This window comes from Heptranchias perlo, chromosome 25, assembly GCF_035084215.1.
Source record: "Heptranchias perlo isolate sHepPer1 chromosome 25, sHepPer1.hap1, whole genome shotgun sequence".
NCBI classification, from domain to species: domain Eukaryota; kingdom Metazoa; phylum Chordata; class Chondrichthyes; order Hexanchiformes; family Hexanchidae; genus Heptranchias; species Heptranchias perlo.
The window spans coordinates 45287325-45311907 of record NC_090349.1 but is presented as its reverse complement, the minus strand read 5'-3'; the positions used below and the strand labels follow the sequence as shown (position 1 = coordinate 45311907).

At 45.5% G+C, this 24583-nt stretch overlaps 1 protein-coding gene across 4 annotated transcripts in view; it reads left to right on the top strand.

Annotated features, from left to right (window-relative positions):
* adgrd1 (adhesion G protein-coupled receptor D1) overlaps positions 1–24583 on the top strand; it is a 210079-nt gene that overhangs the window by 111788 nt on the left and 73708 nt on the right. For all 4 annotated transcript variants that reach the window (XM_068006195.1, XM_068006194.1, XM_068006193.1 and 1 more), the window contains 3 exons: positions 8021–8124; positions 13070–13181; positions 24187–24340. In XM_068006195.1, the coding sequence (XP_067862296.1) occupies positions 8021–8124; positions 13070–13181; positions 24187–24340 (370 nt within the window). The remainder of the gene's footprint in view (positions 1–8020; positions 8125–13069; positions 13182–24186; positions 24341–24583) is intronic.

Below are 24583 nucleotides of genomic sequence, written 5' to 3'. Positions count from 1 at the left end.
CCAATTTGCGCACAGCAAGATCCCACAGACAGCAATGAGATAATGACCAGATAATCTGTTTTTTTAGTGATGTTGGATGAGGGATAAATATTGGCCTCAGGACATTGTATTTGGCAGGTCTCGAATACCATTTCCTGACATCAGAATCATCCAGTGTGAGGTAACCCTCTCTGTTGTGGTTTTCAGTACATTGTGTATGAGCATGAAATCTGGAACACATCTTGGAAGATCCAGTTGTTAAAACAGATTGGATTCCTCGATTTGTGGCGATGTCATTTTTCAAGCCAGTATTGTCCCTTTAATGAGATAGCTTGCAGTGTTTTGACAGTTTTATTGCTGTAAAATAAAGTCTTTTCATGTTCCTATTAGAATAGCTTACATTTTCACCGACGTAAATTATTACTTTTGTTGTTTCTGCTTATTATAATAATTAATATTGATGCAGTGCTCCGTGTTAAAGGATATAAAAGCAATGGAAAACGGCGCAGTGCAGATTCACTCAGACGTTACCGAGTGATGAGTGGTTCCAGTTGTGAAGAGAAACTTCAGAAGTGGGGGCTTGTTTCACTCGAGCTGAGTAGTGTATCAGAGTTCCCTGATAGAGGGGCACGATGGGGTAAATAGTGAGTGACCATGATAGGCGTTGCCAACTCTGGTTGGACCTATTCCTGGAGGTTTCATCACATGACCTCCCGTCGCCAACCGCCCTGCCCCCACACTCCCTTCATTGGTTGACCCAAAACGCCCCTACTGGTGGTGCCCCTCCCCCTCAAATTCCTGCCATTGGTCGATCCGACACGCCCATCCTCGCAGTGCCCCGCCCTCCCCCCACTCCCGCCATTGGTCGATCCGACACGCCCATCCTCGCAGTGCCCCGCCCTCCCCCCACTCCCGCCATTGGTCGATCCGACACGCCCATCCTCGCAGTGCCCCGCCCTCCCCCTATTCCCGCCATTGGTCGATCCGACACGCCCATCCTCGCGGTGCCCCGCCCTCCCCACACTCCCGCCATTGGTCGATCCGACACGCCCATCCTCGTGGAGCCCCGCCCTCCCCCCACTCCCGCCATTGGTCGACCCGACACGCTCATCCTCGCGGTGCCCCGCCCTCCCCCCACTCCCGCCATTGGTCGACCCGACACGCCCATCCTCGTGGAGCCCCGCCCTCCCCCCACTCCCGCCATTGGTCGATCCGACACGCCTATCCTCGCGGTGCCCCGCCCTCCCCACACTCCCGCCATTGGTCGACCCGACACGCCCATCCTCGTGGAGCCCCGCCTTCCTACACCAATCGGAAAGTGAACAGGCTCTTCATTCTCTGATTGACAGTCAAGAATCATCCAATCAGACAGCCTTTCTTCCCCATGTCTGATAGTTTTATGACGAATAAACAAAAGTGTTCAAAGAAGATTTTAAAAAAAACACAATTTTTTTAATGACCCTGTGATTTTTCTCCTGGATTTTTGCTCACTGCAGTGTCCTGGAAATTTATCTTCAATTCCTGGAGACTGCAGGGCAAACCTGGAGGGTTGGCAACTCCTATTTTCAGGGGTTGAGGTAATTTCAATGTATTGTGAAATCTAGGACACATTGTAATGAGTAACGAGAGGGCACAAATTTCAGATAATCGCTGGAGAATTACAGGGGAGATTAGCAACGGTTTCCTTACATGGAGTTCGTTAAAAGGTGGAATTCTCTGCTACAAGTTCTTATTTAAGCAGGGCCATCAATTCCTTTAAAAGGGAATTAGGTTGTTGCTTGTAAAAAGAGAAATATTAAAAGGGTATGGGGAGTGAGGGGAGAGTGGGATTAGACTGGGTGGGATATTAAAGGGTACGGGGAGTGAGGGGAGAGTGGGATTAGACTGGGTGGGATATTAAAGGGTACGGGGAGTGAGGGGAGAGTGGGATTAGACTGGGTGGGATATTAAAGGGTACAGGGAGTGAGAGGGGGAGAGTGGGATTAGACTGGGTGGGATATTAAAGTGTACGGGGAGTGAGGGGAGAGTGGGATTAGACTGGGTGGGATATTAAAGGGTACGGGGAGTGAGGGGAGAGTGGGATTAGACTGGGTGGGATATTAAAGGGTACGGGGAGTGAGGGGAGAGTGGGATTAGACTGGGTGGGATATTAAAGGGTACGGGGAGTGAGGGGGACAGTGGGATTAGACTGGGTGGGATATTAAAGGGTACGGGGAGTGAGGGGAGAGTGGGATTAGACTGGGTGGGATATTAAAGGGTACGGGGGGAGAGTGGGATTAGACTGGGTGGGATATTAAAGTGTACGGGGAGTGAGGGGAGAGTGGGATTAGACTGGGTGGGATATTAAAGGGTACGGGGAGTGAGGGGAGAGTGGGATTAGACTGGGTGGGATATTAAAGGGTACGGGGGGAGAGTGGGATTAGACTGGGTGGGATATTAAAGGATACGGGGAGTGAGGGGGAGAGTGGGATTAGACTGGGTGGGATATTAAAGGGTATGGGGAGTCAGCGGGAGAGAGGGATTAGACTGGGTGGCTTATATGGCGAAAAATACTATGTAGACTTGATGGGTCGAATGGCCTTTTTCTGTGCTTTAACAATGATTAAAAAAACACGTTTTGCCAGATATCCTCATTTAAAGGGGCACCATTTTGCAATCCCAATCTCAGTGTGATTTACATTGCTTTGAGAACATCATCACTTGTGCAGAATGTCACTGCAGGGAGAAACAGAAAATGGCGCTACACCCTCTCCAAACAAACGCAACTTAAATTTACCAGACACTTCTTTCTAAAACCAGCGCCCCTTTAATGTCACTGAGGACTCCGGTCTTTTATGAAACGGTGACAACGCTGTTCCTTTAATTCTGTTGCTTTCCTCGGTCTCCAGCGCTCCCTGACGCTGCAGTCAAGACCCGGGAAATATTGAAATGTGCATTTCAACAACAACAACTTGCATTGATATAGCGCCTTTAACGTAGTAAAACATCCCAAGGTGCTTCACAGGAGTGATTATCAAACAAACATTTGACGCCGACCCACTAAGGAGATATTAGGGCAGGTGACCAAAAGCTTGGTCAAAGAGGTAGGTTTTAAGGAGCGTCTTTAAGGAGGAGAGAGAGGTAGAGAGGTTTAGGGAGGAAATTCCAGAGCTTAGGGCCCAGGCAGCTGAAGGCACGGCCGCCAATGATGGGGCGATTAAAATCAGGGGTGCTCAAGAGGCCAGAATTGGAGAAGCACAGAGATCACGGAGGGTTGTAGGGCTGGAGGACGTTACAGAGTTACTTTGAGTTACATCAAAACTACAGCACAGAAACAGGCCATTCGGCCCAACTGGTCTATGCCAGTGTTTATGGTCCAGACGAGCCTCCTCCCTCCCTACTTCATCTCACCCTATCAGCATATCCTTCTATTCCTTTCTCCCTCGTGTGTATATCCAGCTTCCCCTTAAATGTATCTATGTTATTCACCTCAACTACTCCATTGGGAGTGAGTTCCACATTCTCACCACTCTCTGGGTAAAGAAGCTTCTCCTGAATTCCCTATTGGATTTATTAGTGACTATTTTATTTTTATGACCTCTAATTTTGGTCTCCCCCACAAGTGGAAACATATTCTCTACGTCTACCCTATCGAACACAACCATTATCTTAAAGATCTCCATCAGGTCACCCCTCAGTCTTCTCTTTTCTAAAGAAAAGTCTATTTGAGTCTGTTCAGCCTTTCCTGATAAGGATATCCTCTCAGTTCTGGTAATTATCCTTGTTAATCTTTTTTGCACCCTCTCCTGTGTCTCTGGAGACCAGAACTGTGAACAATACTCCAAGTGCGGTCCAACCAAGGTTCTACACAAGTTTAACATAACTTTTTAAAAAATTCTATCCCTCTAGAAATGAACCCCAGTGCTTGATTTGCTTTTTTCTTACGGCCTTATGGACCTGTGTCGCTACTTTTAGTAATTGGTGTATCTGTACCCTGAGATCCCTCTGCTCCTCTGCCCCATTTAGACTTATTATTGAAGCAGTTTGTTGCCTCCTTATTCTTCCTAGCAAAATGCACCACCTCACACTTATCTATATTGAAATTCATTTGCCGATTACATGCCCATTCTGCAAGTTTATTAATGCCCTCTTGTATTTTGTCGCATTCTTCCTTTGTATTAACTGCATCCGCAAATTTTGAAATTGTACTTCCGATTCCCGCGTCCAAATGATTAATGTAAATTGTGAACAGTGGTCCCAGCACCAATCCATGTGGAACACCACTTCCCACCTTCTCCCAATCTGAGTAACTATCTTTAACCCCTGCTCTCTGTTTCCTGTTTTGTAGCCAGATTGCTATCCATTCTGCTACTTGTCCCCTGACTCCACATGCTCTGACCTTAGTCATAAGTCTACAATGCGGTACCTTATCGAAGGACTTTTGAAAATCCAAATATATTACATCTACTTGTCTACTCTTTCTGTTACTTCTTCAAAGAATTCAATAAGGCTGGACAAGCATGACCTTCCCTTCTGCAATCCGTGCTGACTGTTCTTTATTGTGGACAGGGAGGGGGCGAGGCCATGAAGGGATTTGAAAACAAGGATGAGAATTTTAATATCGAGGTGTTGCCGGACTGGGAGCCAATGTAGGTCAGTGAGCACAGGGGGTGATGGGTGAACGGGACTTGGTGCGAGTTAGGATACGGGCAGCAGAGTTTTGGATGAGAAACTATCCCTCGGACAAGTAAAGCGATCTTTCAGTTCCTTGCAGCTTGCCAAAATAATTATGGAATCAGGTATCAGTTTCCACGGCCTCGATAAAATATTTCACAGTGGTAATCTGAGATCATGAATACTCTGTGTTTGTATGAGCAATACATTCAGCATTTATTTAATGTATTTACTCTCAGCCTTTTAATGAAAAGCAGACCTCATGTTGGAAGCAGATTTCAGATGGTCGTGAAGACATGATCAGATTTCATGTGATGTTATTGCTGGCAGTGGACAGTGAATGGACGGCAGATTTTTGTGTGATCTCACTTTGTTGAAATGGTACCAGTCAGGTCCGTCTCCCTCCGCTTGCTTAGCATTGATTTCTAGGTTCCAAGTATCAGAGCACGATATTATGAAGTCGCTTAATATATAAACAAAAATTAAATATCCCAGCCGACCTCCCGCGATGTCTCTCAGGAGAAGCCGGACGGTCCGGTGGGATCAATTTTCCGCTTGCTCTCTCCTGGAATGGTGCCCTGCCCTTTGGGAGTGTCTATCGGAAAATCGTGTGCACACAGACCATAATTTCCCATCCTTAATAAATTGTGGGTTGTGCGTGTGTAATTTCCCAATTATACACTTCAGCACCAGTGCAAGTGGAGAATTTACCCCAGTGTTTTATTAGGACAGGAGAGTCATACTCTGTAAGGCACCCGTGTAAGAACATGAGGAGGCCATTCAGCCCTTCTAGCCTGTTCTTCCAGATCATGGCTGATCTGTACCTCAACTCCATTTGCTCTGTATTCCCTGATACCCTCACCCAACAAAAATCTATCGATCTCAGTCTCAAAAGCTCCAATTGACCCCCAGCGTCCACAGCCTTTTGGGGGAGAGAGTTCCAGATTTCCACTCCCCTTTGTGTGAAAAAGTGCTTCCTGATTCCACTCCAGCATGGCTTAGCTCTAATTGTGTTACACTGCTGCTAATGAGGAGGTGTGGCAAAAATAATCAAAGGATGTTAAAGTTAATGAGTGTTCGTTTCAACCGATGATAACACACTACGCATTGGGAAAACCCACAATCCATGAACAAGCCTCCCGAGAGCTCCAAACAATTCACTGCTGCTAAATACACATAACTCATAAATCGATGGTTTGGTAAATTGTATACAGGTTAACAGAAACTGATCGATTGGACTCTGCACTTAGATTTTGAGCGGCAGTTTCTAAAATCTGCAAAAGAGCAGACGGGCGAAGCTGTGACCAGTTGGGGAAAAAAAATCAACTTGTGTCGTTGTCAAGGTCTCCACTGTTCCTCAGTATTTACACTACAAGTTCAGCATCAATGCAAAGTAAGGGTTGCCAACTCTGGTTGGACGTATTCCTGGAGGTTTCATCACATGACCTCCCAGCCTGCCCATTCAAAACAGCCTTTTTTCCCATCTCCGATATTTTTATAACTAATAAAAGTGTTCAAAGAAAATGAAAAAAAACACACAGGGTTTTTTTTTAATGCCCCTATTGATTTTTTCCTCCCTGGGTTTTTGCTGGCGGCAGAGTCCAGGAGATTAATCTTTAACCTCCCAGACACTCCAACACAATCCTGTAGGGTTGGCAACTCTGAACGTGAAGCACTTTCTGCTTTGCACTGACAGTAAACTTGTAACAAAGTAAATCCAGAGTTAAGATTCCTCCTGGGAGTTTCCACTTGGCTTCACTCAGATTGGATTCTGACTCTGGATTCAGGCTGTGTTTGCACCACAACTGCAGCAGAAGTGAAAACACTTTAAAACGACGTTAAAATTATGATGGGACTGCAGACTTAAATACCACCATTAATTTTCAGGATGCTGCTATTAGTCTCAGTGGAAGGGACAGTACAGGTCTGCGTGGGCTTGTGCTTTGAATACAATGTCGTGCAATTAAGTCACACAAATCCTGCCCGGCTTGAGGATTTAACTGTTTTAACTTGCATTTATATAGCGCCTTTAACGTAGTAAAACGCCCCAAGGCGCTTCACAGGAGTGATTATTGGACAAAAAATGACACTGAGTCACATAAGGAGACATTAGGACAGGTGACCAAAAGCTTGGTCAAAGAGGTAGGTTTTAAGGAGCGTATTAAAGGAGGAGAGAGAGGGGAGAGGTTTAGGGAGGGAATTCCAGAGCTCAGGGCCCAGGCAGCTGAAGGCACGGCCGCCAATGGTGGAGCGATTAAAATCAGGGATGCGCAAGAGGCCAGAATTGGAGGAGCGCAGAGATCTCGGAGGGTTGTAGGGCTGGAGGAGGATACAGAGATAGGGAGGGGGCGAGGGCCACGGAGGGATTTGAAAACAAGGATGAGAATTTTAAAATCGAGGCATTGCCGGACCGGGAGCCAATGTAGCTGAATGAGCACAGGGGGTGATGGGTGCTTGAGACTTGGTGCGAGTTAGGATACGGGCAGCAGAGTTTTGGATGAGCTCAAGTTTACAAATGGTGGAAGGTGGAATAGTCGATTGTTATGACAGCTCCTTTCATCCTTAAAATTCTTTAACTTATTGCACCATTTAGCTACTCATTGGTTGCTTCAGACCATTGCGTTTACAGCCCTGGAGAACTGGTACCTGTCACAATAAACTCTTACCTTCCTGTGGTGAATGGGTTAAAAGAATCAACTCGGATGCTACTTATGTGTGATTTGCGTTGTGCCTTAAAGCCAAGTGTTTGTGGGCAGCCTTCCGTGATCAAACACAAAGGTCGGGCTGATCCAATTCGTGGTCACCCGAGAATATTTTGTGTCCATGGGTCCAAAGGAGAGATGTTAACAGTGTCACTGGACTAGATGTTCCACTCATTAACAATGACTACCTGGAGTGAGGTTGGGTCTTGACTCGCGATTTGCAGGTCTTCTAAAGAAAGAAAAAACTTGCATTTCTGCCGCACCTTTCACAACCTCAGGACGTCCCAAAGTGCTTCACAAACGAATGAAGTATTTTTGAAGTGTAGTCACTGTTGTAATGTGGGAAACGACCGCAGCCAATTTGCGCACAGCAAGATCCCACAAACAACAATGTGATAATGATCAGATAATCTGTTTTTGGTGATGTTGGTTGAGGGATAAATATTGGCCCCAGGACACCGGGGAGAACTCCCCTGCTCTTCTCCAAAATAGTGCCGTGGGAATTCTGAGAAATGGTGGTTTAAAAATCCCTCATCAATGATGAGAAAGTTGCCACCATAGACTCCATGGCGGACATGGGTTTGGTATTTTCTTTCTGTGTTTTGAATCGAAAGTTGAAAAGTCCTTTGTTTTGCCAGCGAGTGATCATTTCTTTCTTTGTCTTTCCTTCTTCTCGTCCTGAACAGCTGGACCAGGTACACCAGGTGGCTCTCTCTGCTATCACTTTCGTGGGCTGCTCCCTCTCCATCTTCTGCCTGACCATCACACTCATCACCTTCGCCATCCTCTCGTGAGTACCCGCTACACTCTCCTCCCTGTCACACTCATCACCTTCGCCATCCTCTCGTGAGTACCCGCTACACTCTCCTCCCTGTCACACTCATCACCATCGCCATCCTCTCGTGAGTACCCGCTACACTCTCCTCCCTGTCACACTCATCACCTTCGCCATCCTCTCGTGAGTACCCGCTACACTCTCCTCCCTGTCACACTCATCACCTTCGCCATCCTCTCGTGAGTACCCGCGACACTCTCCTCCCTGTCACACTCATCACCTTCGCCATCCTCTCGTGAGTACCCGCTACACTCTCCTCCCTGTCACACTCATCACCTTCGCCATCCTCTCGTGAGTACCCGCTACACTCTCCTCCCTGTCACACTCTGTCCTCACTCTTTATATTTGCCTGCTCGATATATTGGGAGAAGGATCAGGCCAGTATTTGGTTAATTGGATGGGAAAGAAGGGCAAATTTCCATAACTTCAGAAAAATGTAAATTCAGTGATAGTTGATTGGGAGAGTCTGTTGGCAGGCAAAGGGACGTCTGGTAAGTGGGAGGCTTTCAAAAGTGTGTTAACCAGGGTTCAGGGTAAGCACATTCCTTATAAAGTGAAGGGCAAGGCTGGTAGAAGTAGGGAACCTTGGATGACTCGGGAGATTGAGGCCCTAGTCAGAAAGAAGAAGGAGGCATATGACATGCATAGGCAGCTGGGATCAAGTGGATCCCTTGAAGAGTATAGAGATTGCCGGAGTAGAGTTAAGAGAGAAATCAGGAGGGCAAAAAGGGGATATGAGATTGCTTTGGCAGATAAGGCAAAGGAGAATCCAAAGAGCTTCTACAAATACATAAAGGGCAAAAGAGTAACTAGGGAGAGAGTAGGGCCACTTAAGGATCAACAAGGTCATCTATGTGCGGAACCACAAGAAATGGGTGAGATCCTGAATGAATATTTCACATCGGTATTTACGGTTGAGAAAGGCATGGATGTTAGGGAACTTGGGGAAATAAATAGTGATGTCTTGAGGAGTCTACATATTACAGAGAGGGAGGTGCTGGAAGTCTTAACGCGAATCAAGGTAGATAAATCTCCGGGACCTGATGAAATGTATCCCAGGACGTTATGTGAGGTTAGGGAGGAAATTGCGGGTCCCCTAGCAGAGATATTTGAATCATCGACAGCTACAGGTGAGGTGCCTGAAGATTGGAGGGTAGCAAATGTTGTGCCTTTGTTTAAGAAGGGCGGCAGGGAAAAGCCTGGGAACTACAGACCGGTGAGCCTGACATCTGTAGTGGGTAAGTTGTTAGAGGTATTCTGAGAGACAGGATCTACAGGCATTTGGAGAGGCAGGGACTGATTAGGAACAGTCAGCATGGTTTTGTGAGAGGAAAATCATGTCTCACAAATTTGATTGAGTTTTTTGAAGGGGTAACCAAGAAGATAGATGAGGGCTGTGCAGTAGACGTGGTCTACATGGACTTTAGCAAAGCCTTTGACAAGGTACCGCATGGTAGGTTGTTACATAAGGTTAAATCTCACGGGATCCAAGGTGAGGTAGCCAATTGGATACAAAATTGGCTTGACGACAGAAGACAGAGGGTGGTTGTAGAGGGTTGTTTTTCAAACTGGAGGCCTGTGTCCAGCGGTGTGCCTCAGGGATCGGTGCTGGGTCCGCTGTTATTTGTTATTTATATTAATGATTTGGATGAGAATTTAGGAGGCATGGTTAGTAAGTTTGCAGATGACACCAAGATTGGTGGCATTGTGGACAGTGAAAAAGGTTATCTAGGATTGCAACGGGATCTTGATAAATTGGGCCAGTGGGCCGATGAATGGCAGATGGAGTTTAATTTAGATAAATGTGAGGCGATGCATTTTGGTAGATCAAATCGGGCCAGGACCTACTCCATTAATGGTAGGGCGTTGGGGAGAGTTATAGAACAAAGAGATCTAGGAGTACAGGTTCATAGCTCCTTGAAAGTGGAGTCACAGGTGGATAGGGTGGTGAAGAAGGCATTCGGCATGCTTGGTTTCATTGGTCAGAACATTGAATACAGGAGTTGGGATGTCTTGTTGAAGTTGTACAAGACATTAGTAAGGCCACACTTGGAATACTGTGTACAGTTCTGGTCACCCTATTATAGAAAAGATATTATTAAACTAGAAAGAGTGCAGAAAAGATTTACTAGGATGCTACCGGGACTTGATGGTTTGACTTATAGGGAGAGGTTGGATAGACTGAGACTTTTTTCCCTGGAGAGTAGGAGGTTTAGGGCTGATCTTATAGAAGTCTATAAAATAATGAGGGGCATAGATAAGGTAGATAGTCAAAATCTTTTCCCAAAGGTAGGGGAGTCTATAACGAGGGGGCATAGATTTAAGGTGAGAGGGGAGAGATACAAAAGGGTCCAGAGGGGCAATTTTTTCACTCAAAGGGTGGTGAGTGTCTGGAACGAGCTGCCAGAGGCAGTAGTAGAGGCGGGTACAATTTTGTCTTTTAAAAAGCATTTGGACAGTTACATGGGTAAGATGGGTATAGAGGGATATGGGCCAAGTGCAGGCAATTGGGACTAGCTTAGTGGTATAAACTGGGCGACATGGACATATTGGGCCGAAGGGCCTGTTTCCATGTTGTAAACTTCTATGATTCTATGATTCTAACTGGGCAGCTGACCAATGGCAGTTAAAATCTCGCGGGCCTCACGCTGGCCCATTGCAGCCCACCCCACACCCCCTCTCGAATCCTGCTCCCTGTTAAAATTCCCCCTCCAATTGCAAAGACCATTTTCTTCTCTGCCTTTGTTGAGTTTTCCCCTCTATTCCCCTGACTGCAGCTCCCTACTACAAACTAACTAACAATAATCAGATTCCAAACTCATCAGTTTACCTCACAAACAAATACGTAACATCCCTTATAAATCTCCAACACAATTCTGGTGCTCAATCCTGCTGTTTGTATTTAATTTCTGGCCTCTCATTCTTAATCACTCATCCAAAATGCTGAAGTCCAAATTCCTAATATCAAAGCATAAAACGCAGTCAAAAAACTCTTTTGGTACGGCTTAAGAATGTGTTGTGTAATTGGATTTACATCAGACAAAGCACGTTAGTCACGGAGGCCAGCCATTGGGATGGCTACCTAAGTTCTATTACTGAGGAGCTGAATCCTGCTTTAGTGTGAGGGAACGTGCTGGTCAGATTTTTGGCATTAAGAACACCTTGTTCCATTCATCGTCAAATGATCGTCAGCTTTCACTGGAAGTCGCTTGTCACTCAACCTCACTGGCCGCAGACCTTGATCAGATCCTCCAGTTCTTGGCTGAGCTGCTGATGTTAACGGAGTAACCCTCTTCAGCGTCGAAGAACTGTTCATCCTGACACACTACAAAGTCACTTTCTTTTGAACCGGGGTCAGAGGGACAGGGAGAGGTCACCGGAAATAGCTGCCCTTTCGATAGGGTTGCCAACTCTGGTTGGGCGTTTTCCAGGAGGTTTAATCACGTGACCTCCAGCGTCCCGCTCCCCCCGCCCCACCACGCTCCCGCCATCGGTCGCCCAACTGCACCCACCCTCACTGCGTTCCCACGGCCAATGGGAAAGCAAACAGACTCTTCATTACCCGATTGGATGATTCTTGACCGTCAGCCAAACGGCCTTTTTATTCCCATCTCTGAAATATTTATAACTAATAAATGAAAGTGTTCAAAGGAAACATATAATAATTTTAACGCCCCTCTGATTTTTCTCCCTGGGTGTTGCTCACAGCAGTGTCGTGGAGATTAATCTTTGACCCCTGGAGACTCCAGGACAATCCTGGGGTGGGGCGGGGGTGTTGGTGACCCTAATTTTTGATTGAAGGGTTCAAGCAGGGAGAGCAGGTCCGTGGAGTGGGAGGTGGAGAATAAATTTGGATCTGCTAGCAAGCTGTTTGAATCATGGACTTAGTCAAACTGTACCTAAACTGAAATACGAACAGAAAATGCTAGAAACACACGGTGGGTCAGCCAATATCAGCCAGAAGAAAGGACATGGTGGATGTTTTGAACATGGACCCCTGGTCAGATGAAAGATTGATATCTGAAACATTAATCGTTTTTTCTCCTCATGTGCGCTGAGTGACCTGCTGTGTGTTTCACACATTTCCATCTTTTGCACTTTCTTTGCGTGTTACCTGATTCCATACTGAAACTGTTATTCCAACGCTCCCCTGGCCGGCCTCCCACCCTCCGTAAACTTGAGCTCATCCAAATCTCTGCTGCCCGTATCCTAACTCGCACCAAATCCCGTTCACCCATCACCCCCCGTGCTCGCTGACCTACATTGGCTCCCGGTTCGGGAACACCTCGATTTTAAAATTCTCATCCTTGTTTTTAATCCTTCCGTGGCCCTCACCCCTCCCTATCTCTGTAACCTCCTCCAGCCCCTACAACCCTTCGTGATCTCTGCGCTCCTCCAATTCTGGCCTCCTGCCCATCCCTGATTTTCATCGCTCCATCATTGGCGGCCGTGTCTTCAGCTGCCTAGACCCTAAGCTCTGGAATTCCCTCCCTAAACCTCTCCCCCTCTCTACCTCTCCTCTTTTAAGATGCTCCTTAAAACCCACCTCTTTGACCAAACTGTTGGTCACCTGTCCTAATAACACCTTATGTGGCTCAGTGTCAAATTTTGTTTGATAGCGCTGCTCTGAAGCACCTTGAGATACGTGCTATATAAATGCAAATTGTAGTTATTGTTGTTACCGTGGGTTCAGTCTAGAAATATGTCCATTGCAGCATGTACAAATGCACCTCCAGCTGCTTACTGCACATTTCAGTGATTACTGGTGTTCTATCTACACTGTACACGAGGGTTTGTCCAGTCAATGTTGAGATTAATTGAGCTTATCATTGAAGTTGATGCCGCTGTTTTAGCTTTGTGTTTTTGTGCTCATTTATATTATATCTGTCGCAATTGGCAGGTCGGTGAGCACAATCCGTAACCAACGTTACCACATCCATGCCAACCTCTCGTTTGCCATCCTCGTGGCTCAGATTCTTCTGCTGATCAGCTTCCGCTTTTTCCCAGATACGGTAAGTTATGAAGCACCGTGGGTAATGAGCAATCTTGAGCAGTTTGCGCACTTCCTGTCTGTAAATATTACTTCCTGTTGTCTCAATTTCTGGTCACGCTTTTGCATCGACGTTCACTATTGTAAATTGCTATGTCAACATTTCCCAGTCAATTTGGCTCTGGCACATGTCACGATGTAGTTGCAGGCTCTGGCCAGTGGATGGCTCTGTAGAGCAAGTTTCTGAGGTCTCGACCCTGCCGCCATCATGTGTATAAAAGCTTCCCTTCGTCGATTGAACCTGGGCAATGCCATTGGGCAATTCACTAGTGTATTCACAAAGGTGCTTGTTTCTTCCCCCAGTTAAATGGTCTAGTCACAGAATTCAATTGACATCCATGCAGGACATGCATTCGAATAAAGGTTAAGCCAGCAGTGTTAAGAGACTGTTAAAAAATAACAAATATCGCATTTATAATAATTGACTGTTAACTTCCTGGAGGAGTTTCTCACAGTGAGTGGAATGATAAGTTATTTTGTAAGGGCAGGAGTGATGGGAACAACTAGTGCATAAAACATTGAGCCAGGATTTGCTGTCAGAGTAATGGTGAGGCTAATGGCACGCGCCGTTATTGATGCCCAAATGGTACAGCAACTTCAGGCAAGGAGTAGATGCGCAGTTAAATGCAGAAACCCGAGACGTGCCGCTCCGCCGTTAACTTTGCGGAAACGACAAATCGCTGTCTGCCTCGCCGATGAAATGCATTGAACGGCGTGAAGTTGCTGTATTTTTCATAGAATCATAGAAGTTACAACATGGAAACAGGCCCTTCGGCCCAACATGTCCATGTCGCCCAGTTTATACCACTAAGCTAGTCCCAATTGCCTGCACTTGGCCCATATCCCTCTATACCCATCTTCCCCATGTAACTGTCCAAATGCTTTTTAAAAGACAAAATTGTACCCGCCTCTACTACTGCCTCTGGCAGCTCGTTCCAGACACTCACCACCCTTTGAGTGAAAAAATTGCCCCTCTGGACCCTTTTGTATCTCTCCCCTCTCACCTTAAATCTATGCCCCCTCGTTTGCGGTAGATACAAACCAAACTCATCACAGCAAGTTAAGTCTTGTCCATTTCAAGCTCAAGTACCATTTTAACAATGTGATAAATGTTAGTTACTGCCAGTCAACTCTCTGGCACTGAAAATTAACTATTACCAGTGTGGAGTCTCATTCCTTCAGCTTTTAATTGTTGTTGGAGATTTTAAAAATGTAAAATTTAAAATTAAAACATTTATTTTTTTACTTTTCCTTTCTGTCTCTTTTTCCTCTCTCTCTTAATCCAATCTTTCTTTCCCTCTCTTTATTTCTCTTTCTGTACTTGATTTGTCATTGAATTCACCCACTCTAATTTACACTCCCTTCGCCCTGGTTAATTTCACAATCCTTCAATCTGATTGGTTGAGGTGATAGCCAGTTGCTTGTCCTGTTCACTCAGGTCCCAGATGCCCTGTTCCTCTCGCTGTGACCTTATCACCTCGCACTCTCAGCAACTTGCCACACAAAAAGTTTAAAAACCTAAACATGCAAAGGCAAGGCTAACTAACGGCCGACGTCATTAGACGCTCTGCCACAGCAAATTATGGCCCAATATTTTGCTACTAAGGTCCTTTAAAGATCAAGTCTAATTGCTGAAGGAAGTTTCTATGGATTGGCAGCTGCTTGTAAATTCCTCCCTCCTGCTCTTGGGGAGAAGCCTGGTTAGCAAGGTCAGAATAAACAGTTAGAAATGATTGGCTCTCTTTCTTCTATTTTTGTACTTTTGACACTTGAGGTGTGACATCTAAAGTGTTGCATTTTGAGTGTGACAGCTGCGCAGTAGATGCCAGATTTTGTTATATATACACATAGAGGTGTTACCTTATCTGTCCGTTCAGTTCACAGTATCTATGGGATGTGGGGGTCAGTAGCAAGACTTCTTGGCCTGGGTCCAATGCTGGGAATGCGGAGCTAAGTTTTGGAGAGTATTTTGGCAGAGCATCGCCGTGCCCAGGTCCAGGGCAGTGTTAATGCTGTAGATACCATTGGGTCTCAGGGCTGGGAGCGTGAACCTGGACCTCACTCTCGGGGGGGTGAAGGCCAACTTTGCCCCTGAACATTCTGGGAGTTTTCTGAGTGTGGTTAAATGAAGCCCAGTATTATTACTCCATGTGGGTATATCAGTGTAAGTTCACTGATCCCATGCTCCTGAACGGCAGCTCCACACAAAGGAAGTGTGGGTCAGTAGTGTCCCCGAGCTGTGACCCCTCTGAGCACAGCTTCCTCCAGAAACCGCTGGATGAATTTACCGTGTTGAAATGGTGAACGTAGCATAACAACACAAAGAAAAATAATTGTAAAGAAAATTCAGAATAATGTTTTCTTCTCTGTGAATTTTAGCTGTAGATCGAATCGGGCCAGGACCTACTCCGTTAATGGTAGGGCGTTGGGGAGAGTTATAGAACAAAGAGATCTAGGAGTACAGGTTCATAGCTTCTTGAAAGTGGAGTCACAGGTGGATAGGGTGGTGAAGAAGGCATTCAGCATGCTTGGTTTCATTGGTCAGAACATTGAATACAGGAGTTGGGATGTCTTGTTGAAGTTGTACAAGACATTAGTAAGGCCACACTTGGAATACTGTGTACAGTTCTGGTCACCCGATCATAGAAAGGATATTATTGGCACAAAGGAAGATGGTAGTGGTTGTTGGAGGCCAATCATCTCAGCCCCAGGACATTGCTGCAGGAGTTCCTCAGGGCAGTGTCCTTGGCCCAACCATCTTCAGCTGCTTCATCAATGACCTTCCCTCCATCATAAGGTCAGAAATGGGGATGTTCGCTGATGACTGCACAGTGTTCAGTTCCATTCGCAACCCCTCAGATAATGAAGCAGTCCGAGCCTGCATGCAGCAAGACCTGGACAACATCCAGGCTTGGGCTCATAAGTGGCAAGTAACATTCGCGCCAGATAAGTGCCAGGCAATGACCATCTCCAACAAGAGAGAGTCTAACCACCTCCCCTTGACATTCAACGGCATTACCATCGCCGAATCCCCCACCATCAACATCCTGGGGGTCACCATTGACCAGGAACTTAACTGGACCAGCCATATAAATACTGTGGCTACGAGAGCAGGTCAGAGGCTGGGTATTCTGCGGCGAGTGACTCATCTCCTGACTCCCCAAAGCCTTTCCACTATCTACAAGGCACAAGTCAGGAGTGTGATGGAATACTCTCCACTTGCCTGGATGAGTGCAGCTCCAACAACACTCAAGAAGCTCGACACCATCCAAGATAAAGCAGCCCGCTTGATTGGCACCTCATCCACCACCCTAAACATTCACTCCCTTCACCACCGGCGCACAGTGGCTGCAGTGTGTACCATCCACAGGATGCACTGCAGCAACTCGCCAAGGCTTCTTCGACAGCACCTCCCAAACCCGCGACCTCTACCACCTAGAAGGACAAGGGCAGCAGGCGCATGGGAACAACACCACCTGCACGTTCCCCTCCAAGTCACACACCATCCCGACTTGGAAATATATCGCCGTTCCTTCATCGTCGCTGGGTCAAAATCCTGGAACTCCCTTCCTAACAGCACTGTGGGAGAACCTTCACCACACGGACTGCAGCGGTTCAAGAAGGCGGCTCACTACCACCTTCTCGAGGGCAATTAGGGATGGGCAATAAATGCCGGCCTCGCCAGCGACGCCCACATCCCATGAACGAATAAAAAAAAAAAAATTAAACTCGAAAGAGTGCAGAAAAGATTTACTAGGATGCTACCGGGACTTGATGGTTTGACTTACAGGGAGAGGTTGGATAGACTGAGACTTTTTTCCCTGGAGAGTAGGAGGTTTAGGGCTGATCTTATAGAAGTCTATAAAATAATGAGGGGCATAGATAAGGTAGATAGTCAAAATCTTTTCCCAAAGGTAGGGGAGTCTATAACGAGGGGGCATAGATTTAAGGTGAGAGGGGAGAGATACAAAAGGGTCCAGAGGGGCAATTTTTTCACTCAAAGGGTGGTGAGTGTCTGGAACAAGCTGCCAGAGGCAGTAGTAGAGGCGGGTACAATTTTGTCTTTTAAAAAGCATTTGGACAGTTACATGGGTAAAATGGGTATAGAGGGATATGGGCCAAGTGCAGGCAATTGGGACTAGCTTAGTGGTATAAACTGGGCGACATGGACATGTTGGGCCGAAGGGCCTGTTTCCATGTTGTAACTTCTATGATTCTATGATTCTATAACATGATCTCAACATTCAATTAGTAAAACATAAACCATCTCTGCAGATATATCTGATCTATTGCCTTTCCCCACATGCCTGTACAACCTGCCCCGCATAACAAAAAATTGTAATAAACAATTCATAAAAGAATCGCATTTCTGTTAATAAAAAATTACATTATAAAAGTGATTAACAGCCAAAAATTAATCAAATGAAAATTTTAATTAAAAAACTAAAAGTTTAAAAAACTTCATCTGATGTACAAATGATTAAATGTGATCTATTACTTATTCCCTTTTCAACATTTCTGATGCAGTTTTCAAGCATTGTAATTAAATGTTTTCTCCTGAGAATGTGTCCTCGGAGTTTGCATTTGGAACATTGACACTATTGGCTAAATTGGGCTGTGCAGCGGCTGTTATTTCGGTGCTACGCGGCCTCCCGAATGTCCAAGATGGCGTCCGGGATGCGCACGCACAACGTGCGCGGATGCCATCTTGGTAAAGGGTTTAACAGATAACGAACGCCGGCATCATGTGAAGTAGGGAAAATATGCGTTTGATCGGTACGCAATGCTGACTTAAAGTGACAGACTCCATTTTGGGACTTAACGCTTTACTCAACACACAGTCTTAACCACGTTCAGCTAAACATGCCTTAGAGCGCCTGAAAGACCCCCCTCCCCCCACCAGCACTATTTAAAGGGACCATGCAGGATTTACAGGTTAGTTGCTGCATTATTGCTTCTGGCTGCTGATGCATTTGTAACTGTTTTTGGAGGTCTCCTATACTTGAATATTTGGACGCGGGGACATAGCCTAGCATTTAGAGCCAGGACGTGCAGGAGTGAAGTTAGGAAAAGCTTCTACACGCAAAGGGTGGGAGAAGTTTGGAACGCTTTTCTGCAGTTGGTGCTTGCTCAATTGTGAATTTTAAATCTGAGATTGATAGATTTCTGTGAACCAAGGGTATTGAGGGATATGGGTATTGAGGGATATGGGGCTAAGGCGGGTATATGGAGTTAGGTCACAGACCAACCATGATCTCATTGAATGGCAGAACAGGCTCGGGGGGCTAAATGCCACTGCCACTTGCTGCCTCCTGTTATGCGCCACCTTCTCCTGCAAGAAAGCGGGATGTGTGTCTGGGTGATGTGCTTCTCATGGTTGAATTGCCGCCAGTGTGTGTGATCTGTGAGTTGTGGGTGGGCGACTTGCAACAGTGGTAATATGTAAGGGTGAGAGGAAGCATCTGATTGAAAGCGTTTGTTGATATGTGGGTGATGGGGGTGTCGAGTGTGGAGTAGTGGATGTGGCCAGTGGTGCAGTTGGTAGGAGACGCCACTTGACAGTTGACCTCACTCACCTTGACCACTCGTGTCAAAGCATTGAACTTCTTCCTGCACTGCATCCATGTTCATGGTGCTATGTGCCTGGCATTGACTTCGTCACCCACTGCCTCTCGTTGCCTTTTGGGCATATGTCTGGAGGGCCTCTTTCCCCCCCACCCCTCCTCCGCGGATATAGGATGTCCCTCCTTCTGTCCACCTCTTGCACCAAGGCCTCTAGTGCATCAGCAGAGAACCTTGGTACATGCACTCTCGCAGGCCTGTACCAACTCAGATCAGCAGATTGGTGAGGTCTGGCATGCAGATTGGAGGATGCGGGATTTATTAGTGCGCAACCTTTATTCAATGTTTTAACATAAGTCATCAGTTTGTAAACATAGGGACGGGACCTGCATCTGTGTTTTACGTGTGCTATGTCTGATCTCTGTTCAGACTCGGTGCAGACCCTTATTTTATATTTTGCAAATAAGAAATGCAGGCTGCCTTTAAGACATGCGGGTTCCCCCTGCTGGTGGAAAGTGCGAATGTCATGGAATTGTCGTGTGAACGCAGGATTTCAATGTGTGGCTGAGGTGAATGTTCAGGCTGGACGAATGCCTTGTGCAGCCTGCGACAGAAGCACGGGCGTGGGTTAATCGCGGACTGCGATGCCTGCGCCCGGTTTCGGGGGTTATCGAATATAACCCCCTTTGGAGCTAACCTAGAAATTAAATATAAGAAATTTTGAAAAGAATCTATAGATTCTTTCCCACTATTTTCTGTACTTTTGCAGCCAGGTGTCTACTTGGCTCAGTCGTAGCACAGGGTCATGGGTTCGAGCCCCACTCCAGAGACTTGAGCCCATAATCCAGGCCGACACTCCCAGTGCAGCACCGAGGGAGTGCTGCACTGTCAGAGGTGCCGTCTGCCCTCTCAGGTAGACGTAGAAGATCCCATGGCACTATTTTGGAGAAGACTAGGGGAGTTCTCCCCGGCGTCCTGGCCAATATTTATCCCTCAACCAACATTACTAATTGTAAACAATTTTACAACACCAAGTTATAGTCCAACAATTTTATTTTTAATCCCACAAGCTTTCGGAGGCTTCCTCCTTCCTCAGGTGAATGGTGTGGAAACGGTGTGCATCTCCACATCAACATTACTAAAACAGATTATCAGGTCATGAAACAACTTACATTAATATGGCACCTCTCACGACCTCAGAAAATCCCAAAGCATTTTACAGACAATGAAGTACAGTCACTGTTGTAATGTAGCAGCCAATTTGCACACAGCAAGATCCCACAAACAGCACTGAGGTAATAACCAGATAATCTGTTTTAGTGATAAATATTGGCTAGGACACCGGGGAGAACTCCCCTGCTTTTCTTCGAGTAGCCCCCCTAGGATCTTTTACATCCACCTGAGAGGGCAGACAGGGCCTCGGTTTAATGTCTCATCTGATAGACAGCACCTCCGATAGCGCTGCACTGGGAGTGTCGGCCTGGATTGTGTGCTCAAGTCTCTGGAGTGGGACTTGAACCCATGACCTTCTGAGTCAGAGGGTGAGAGTAATACCCACTGAGTCACGGCCGACAGCTTAGAACCTCTTGAGGAGAAAAATATGAATTCCAAACTTCAAACTGAATAATGCTTCTACTAAAGATTAATATCATCAGTCTCTTTCACAAGTTTGACTCCAGTTGCACACGGGAACAGAAGCAGTGTTACTGGATCAAAGACTGAGATATTCAGAAACTAACAGTCTGTTCAGTTTCCTCTGTTGATGGGAATCTGCTGTGTGGAGCGTATGAAATTTATGAGCAATTGAAATGCTTTTACCAGAATTTGTATATTTCTGACAATGAAACGAACATATCGTCATTTACTGGATCATTTACTTGGAGCCATCATGTCAGAGACTCGCAGGAAAAATATACTGAATCATTGAACAAAGTAAAATAAGAACAGTCCTAATGTCCTTGTCTGAGGGAATGGCGTTATGTCGGACAATTGACTTTTACCATTTGTTTACTTACCTTAGTTATTACCTGTGTTCTGAGAATATTGAACAAGTCATTATGACCCTGTCAGTTTCTCCCATGTAAAGGGGAAGCTGTCATCAACAGTGACTCCCTGCATCTCGGAACCTAGGAAGAGGAGGAGGCCATTCAGCCCCTCGAACCTGTTCCGCCATTCAATTAGATAACCTTAACTCCATCTACCCTCCTTGGTTCCGTGACCCTTAATACCCTTATCTAACAGAAATCTATCAATCTCAGTTTTGACATTTTCAATTGACCCCCAGCCTCAACAGCTTTTTGGGGGAGAAGAATTCCAGATTTCCACTCCCCTTTGTGTGAGGAAGTGCTTCCTGACATCACCCCTGAACGGCCTGGCTCTAATTTTAAGGTTCTGCCCCCTTATTCTGGACTCCCCCACCAGAGGAAATAGTTTCTCTCTATCTACCCTATCGAATCCTTTAATCATCTTAAACACCTCAATTAAATCACCCCTTAATCTTCTATACTCAAGGGAATACAATCCTAGTCTATGCAGCAATTTATATAACGCCTTAATGTAGCCAATGTCCCCAAGATCTTTCACCGAGGGGAAACAGAGGCCGACTGGTAATGAAGTTAGGAGAGGTGACCGAAGAAAACGGTCGAAAAGATAGATTTTGAGGGTCTTTTAAAGGTGGGGAGAGAAGTATTAATGGGGAGAGGGTTTAGTGAGGCATTCCATAGAGGGGGGCCGAGGTTGTTGAAGGCTCTGATGCAACTGAGGGAACAGAGAGAGGGCCAGGGTGGGAGGACCATAGGCCAAAACAAAGTAAGGGAGGGTGACATGGACTTTTCAGGATAAGGGTCCGTTTCTCTTAGTGTAGATGATAAAATCTAAAAACCTTTGAGAATGGAAACACGTAGGCCAAGTTAATAAATCCATCTGAAAAAGTTATTGCCAAGAATATACATCCTATTAGAATGAGATGAGTTTTGATCTAATCTGCCAATCCACCAGTCCATCCTATCACCGTATTATTATTGGATGAAGAAAAACTATTTAACGGGTTTGAATGCCAGTTTTGGATTCGTGCACCTCCTGAGTATGATTTCAGACTAAGTTTGATGGAGTACTGCATTGAAATGTCAGTCTAGATTATGGGCTCAAGTCTCTGGAGTGGGACTTGAACCCATGACCTTCTGACCTAAAAGGCAAGAGGGCTACCCACTGAGCCACGGCTGACACCATAAACTAGAGAAGTATATTAGACCAGAGAAGACATACTATCGGCTTAGAGGCAGACTAGCTAGGGGAATATTTCAACAGGTTGAAGAAACGGATGTGTGTGTGGCAGATGTTGTTTAATGTGAACCAATGTAGAGTCAATCATTGGGAAACTCCAGGCAGGTTTATACCATGCAGGGGACGCTCATTAAAAGTAATAGATCAAGAAACAGACCTGAAGGTAATAATGACCACTCATTCAAGTTACACAAGCAGTGTGAGGTGGAAGGTAAATAGTGTTTTAGGCTGCGTAGCTGGGAGCATCAAACATAACAGAAAGAGCATTATACTCAGGCTGTATAAAGCTTTGGTCCATTCTCGCTGGGATTAGTACATTCAGTTTTAGTCCCCATACATAGTGAAGGATGTCAAGGCTTTTGAAAAGTGCAAAGGAGAGTGTCTAGAATGATATCTAGCCTAAGGATTAAGAGGATAGAGTTAGGGCTGTCGAATCATAGTTTGTAGCATAGAAGGTGGACATTGGCCCATTGTGCCTATTCTAGCTCTTTGCTAAAGCAATCAAAAACCAGTCCCATTTGCCTCCCTCTCCCCTTCAAATATTTATCCAGTTTTCCTTTAAAAGATGCAATGGTCTCTGCCTCAACTATTCCCAGTAGCAAAGTATTACAATCTTCAACAACCCTTCACGTCAATAAATTTCTCCTAACCCCTCTCTTAGTGACTATTTTAAATTGATGACTCCTTGTCACTGACTCCCCAATCAGAGGAAATGGTCTTTGACTATTCACTCTATTAAAACCTTCAGAATTTTAATAACCTCTATTAAATCTACTCTTAGCCTTCTCAGAGGATGGTGAACCTGTGGAATTCTCTACCACAGAAGGCAGTGGAGGCCAAGTCATTAGATGTATTCAAGAAGGAGATAGATATATTTCTTAATGCTAAAGGGATCAGGGGATATGGGGAAAAAGCGGGAAGAGGGTACTGAGTTAGACGATCAGCCATGATCATTTTGAATGGCGGAGCAGGCCTGGAGGGCTGAATGGCCGACTCTTGCTCCTATTTTCTATGTTTCTCTGCTGCAGTGGAAATAGTCCCGGTTTCTCATATCTCTCTTCATAACTATAGCCTTTAAGATTATAAAAGGGTTCGACAGGGTAGACGTAGAGAAGATGTTTCCACTTGTGGGGGAGACCAGAACTAGGGGTCATAAATATAAGATAGTCACTAATAAACCCAATCGGGAATTCAGGAGAAACTTCTTTACCTAGAGAGTGGTGAGAATGTGGAACTCGCTCCCACAAGGAGTAGTTGTGGTGAATAGCAGAGATGTATTTAAGGAGAAGCTACATAAACACATGAGGGAGGGTTACACATCAAGCTACAATATCTGATCCATTTTATAATAATTTATCAATTCTGATTGCCTGTACCAGACACTTTTAAAGATTAAATACATTGTAGGTTTATTATTGGCAATAAATGGTTAAAACGTTCTCAGGCGCTAGATTAACTTTATAAATGTGAGTTTCTCATCGGCGCACATGTAGAGAGGCTAATTGTAGGGCAGGACAAGAGGTGCTGAATGAGAATCTGCTCATACCAAGTTGGATTGAACGGATACAGCAATCTCATTAGCTTAAAAGGGACAGTTTAAAGATGATTAGGAATAATTAGTGAGCGCAGTTCCATAATTATATAGCCATGTCCAATTAGCAACAAATCTTGAAAGAAGCCTATTGAAGAGATTAGGACTGAACAAACCCATTTTAAAACTCTTCATATAATCTGCTGGATTCCAGTCAGAACAAATAGAGCTGGGGTTTGTGTTAATGATGAACTGTGCTGGAGGGGAACTTGGCGCCGATGGTGTCCCCAAGGGAGGTTATACAGTGCCTTTCACGCCTCAGGACGCTCCGAAGCGCTTCACGGCCAATAAATTACTTTTTGAAGTGTAGACACTGTTGTGATGTAGGGAAACGCGGCAGCCAACTTTCACACAGCAAGATCCCATGAACAGCAATGTGATAATGACCAGATAATCTTGTTTTTTAGTGATGTCGGTTCATACTGCAATTTACTATGTAACCAATCTTTTCCAAATATTTTACAAGGTATGAATGTCTAAGTGTTTATGTGGGATGCAATAATGACTCAGTCTATCCCGTTTGTCTGTCCAGCTCCCTTGCAAGGCCCTCGCCATCCTCCTCCATTTCTTCTTCCTCAGTGCCTTCTCCTGGATGTTAGTTGAGGGCCTCCACCTCTACAGCATGGTTATCAAAGTATTCGGATCGGAGGAGAGCAAGCACTTCTATTATTATGGGATAGGCTGGGGTGAGTATAATTGGATCAGGCACGTACTCTGGACTGCTGGGTTGTCTAATAGAGCACAACACAAAGAGAGAAGTGGGCTGATGTGGGAAAGTTGCTCTCCATCATTTGCTAAGTGATGTATATTCGGATTGTTTCTGAGCAGTACAATGAGGTCACAATTCAATCTGCAGCACCAACAAAGTTTGTTGAGTTGCAATCAAATCTTGCAGTGACTGCATGAGATGACGATATTTGTGGTCCTGG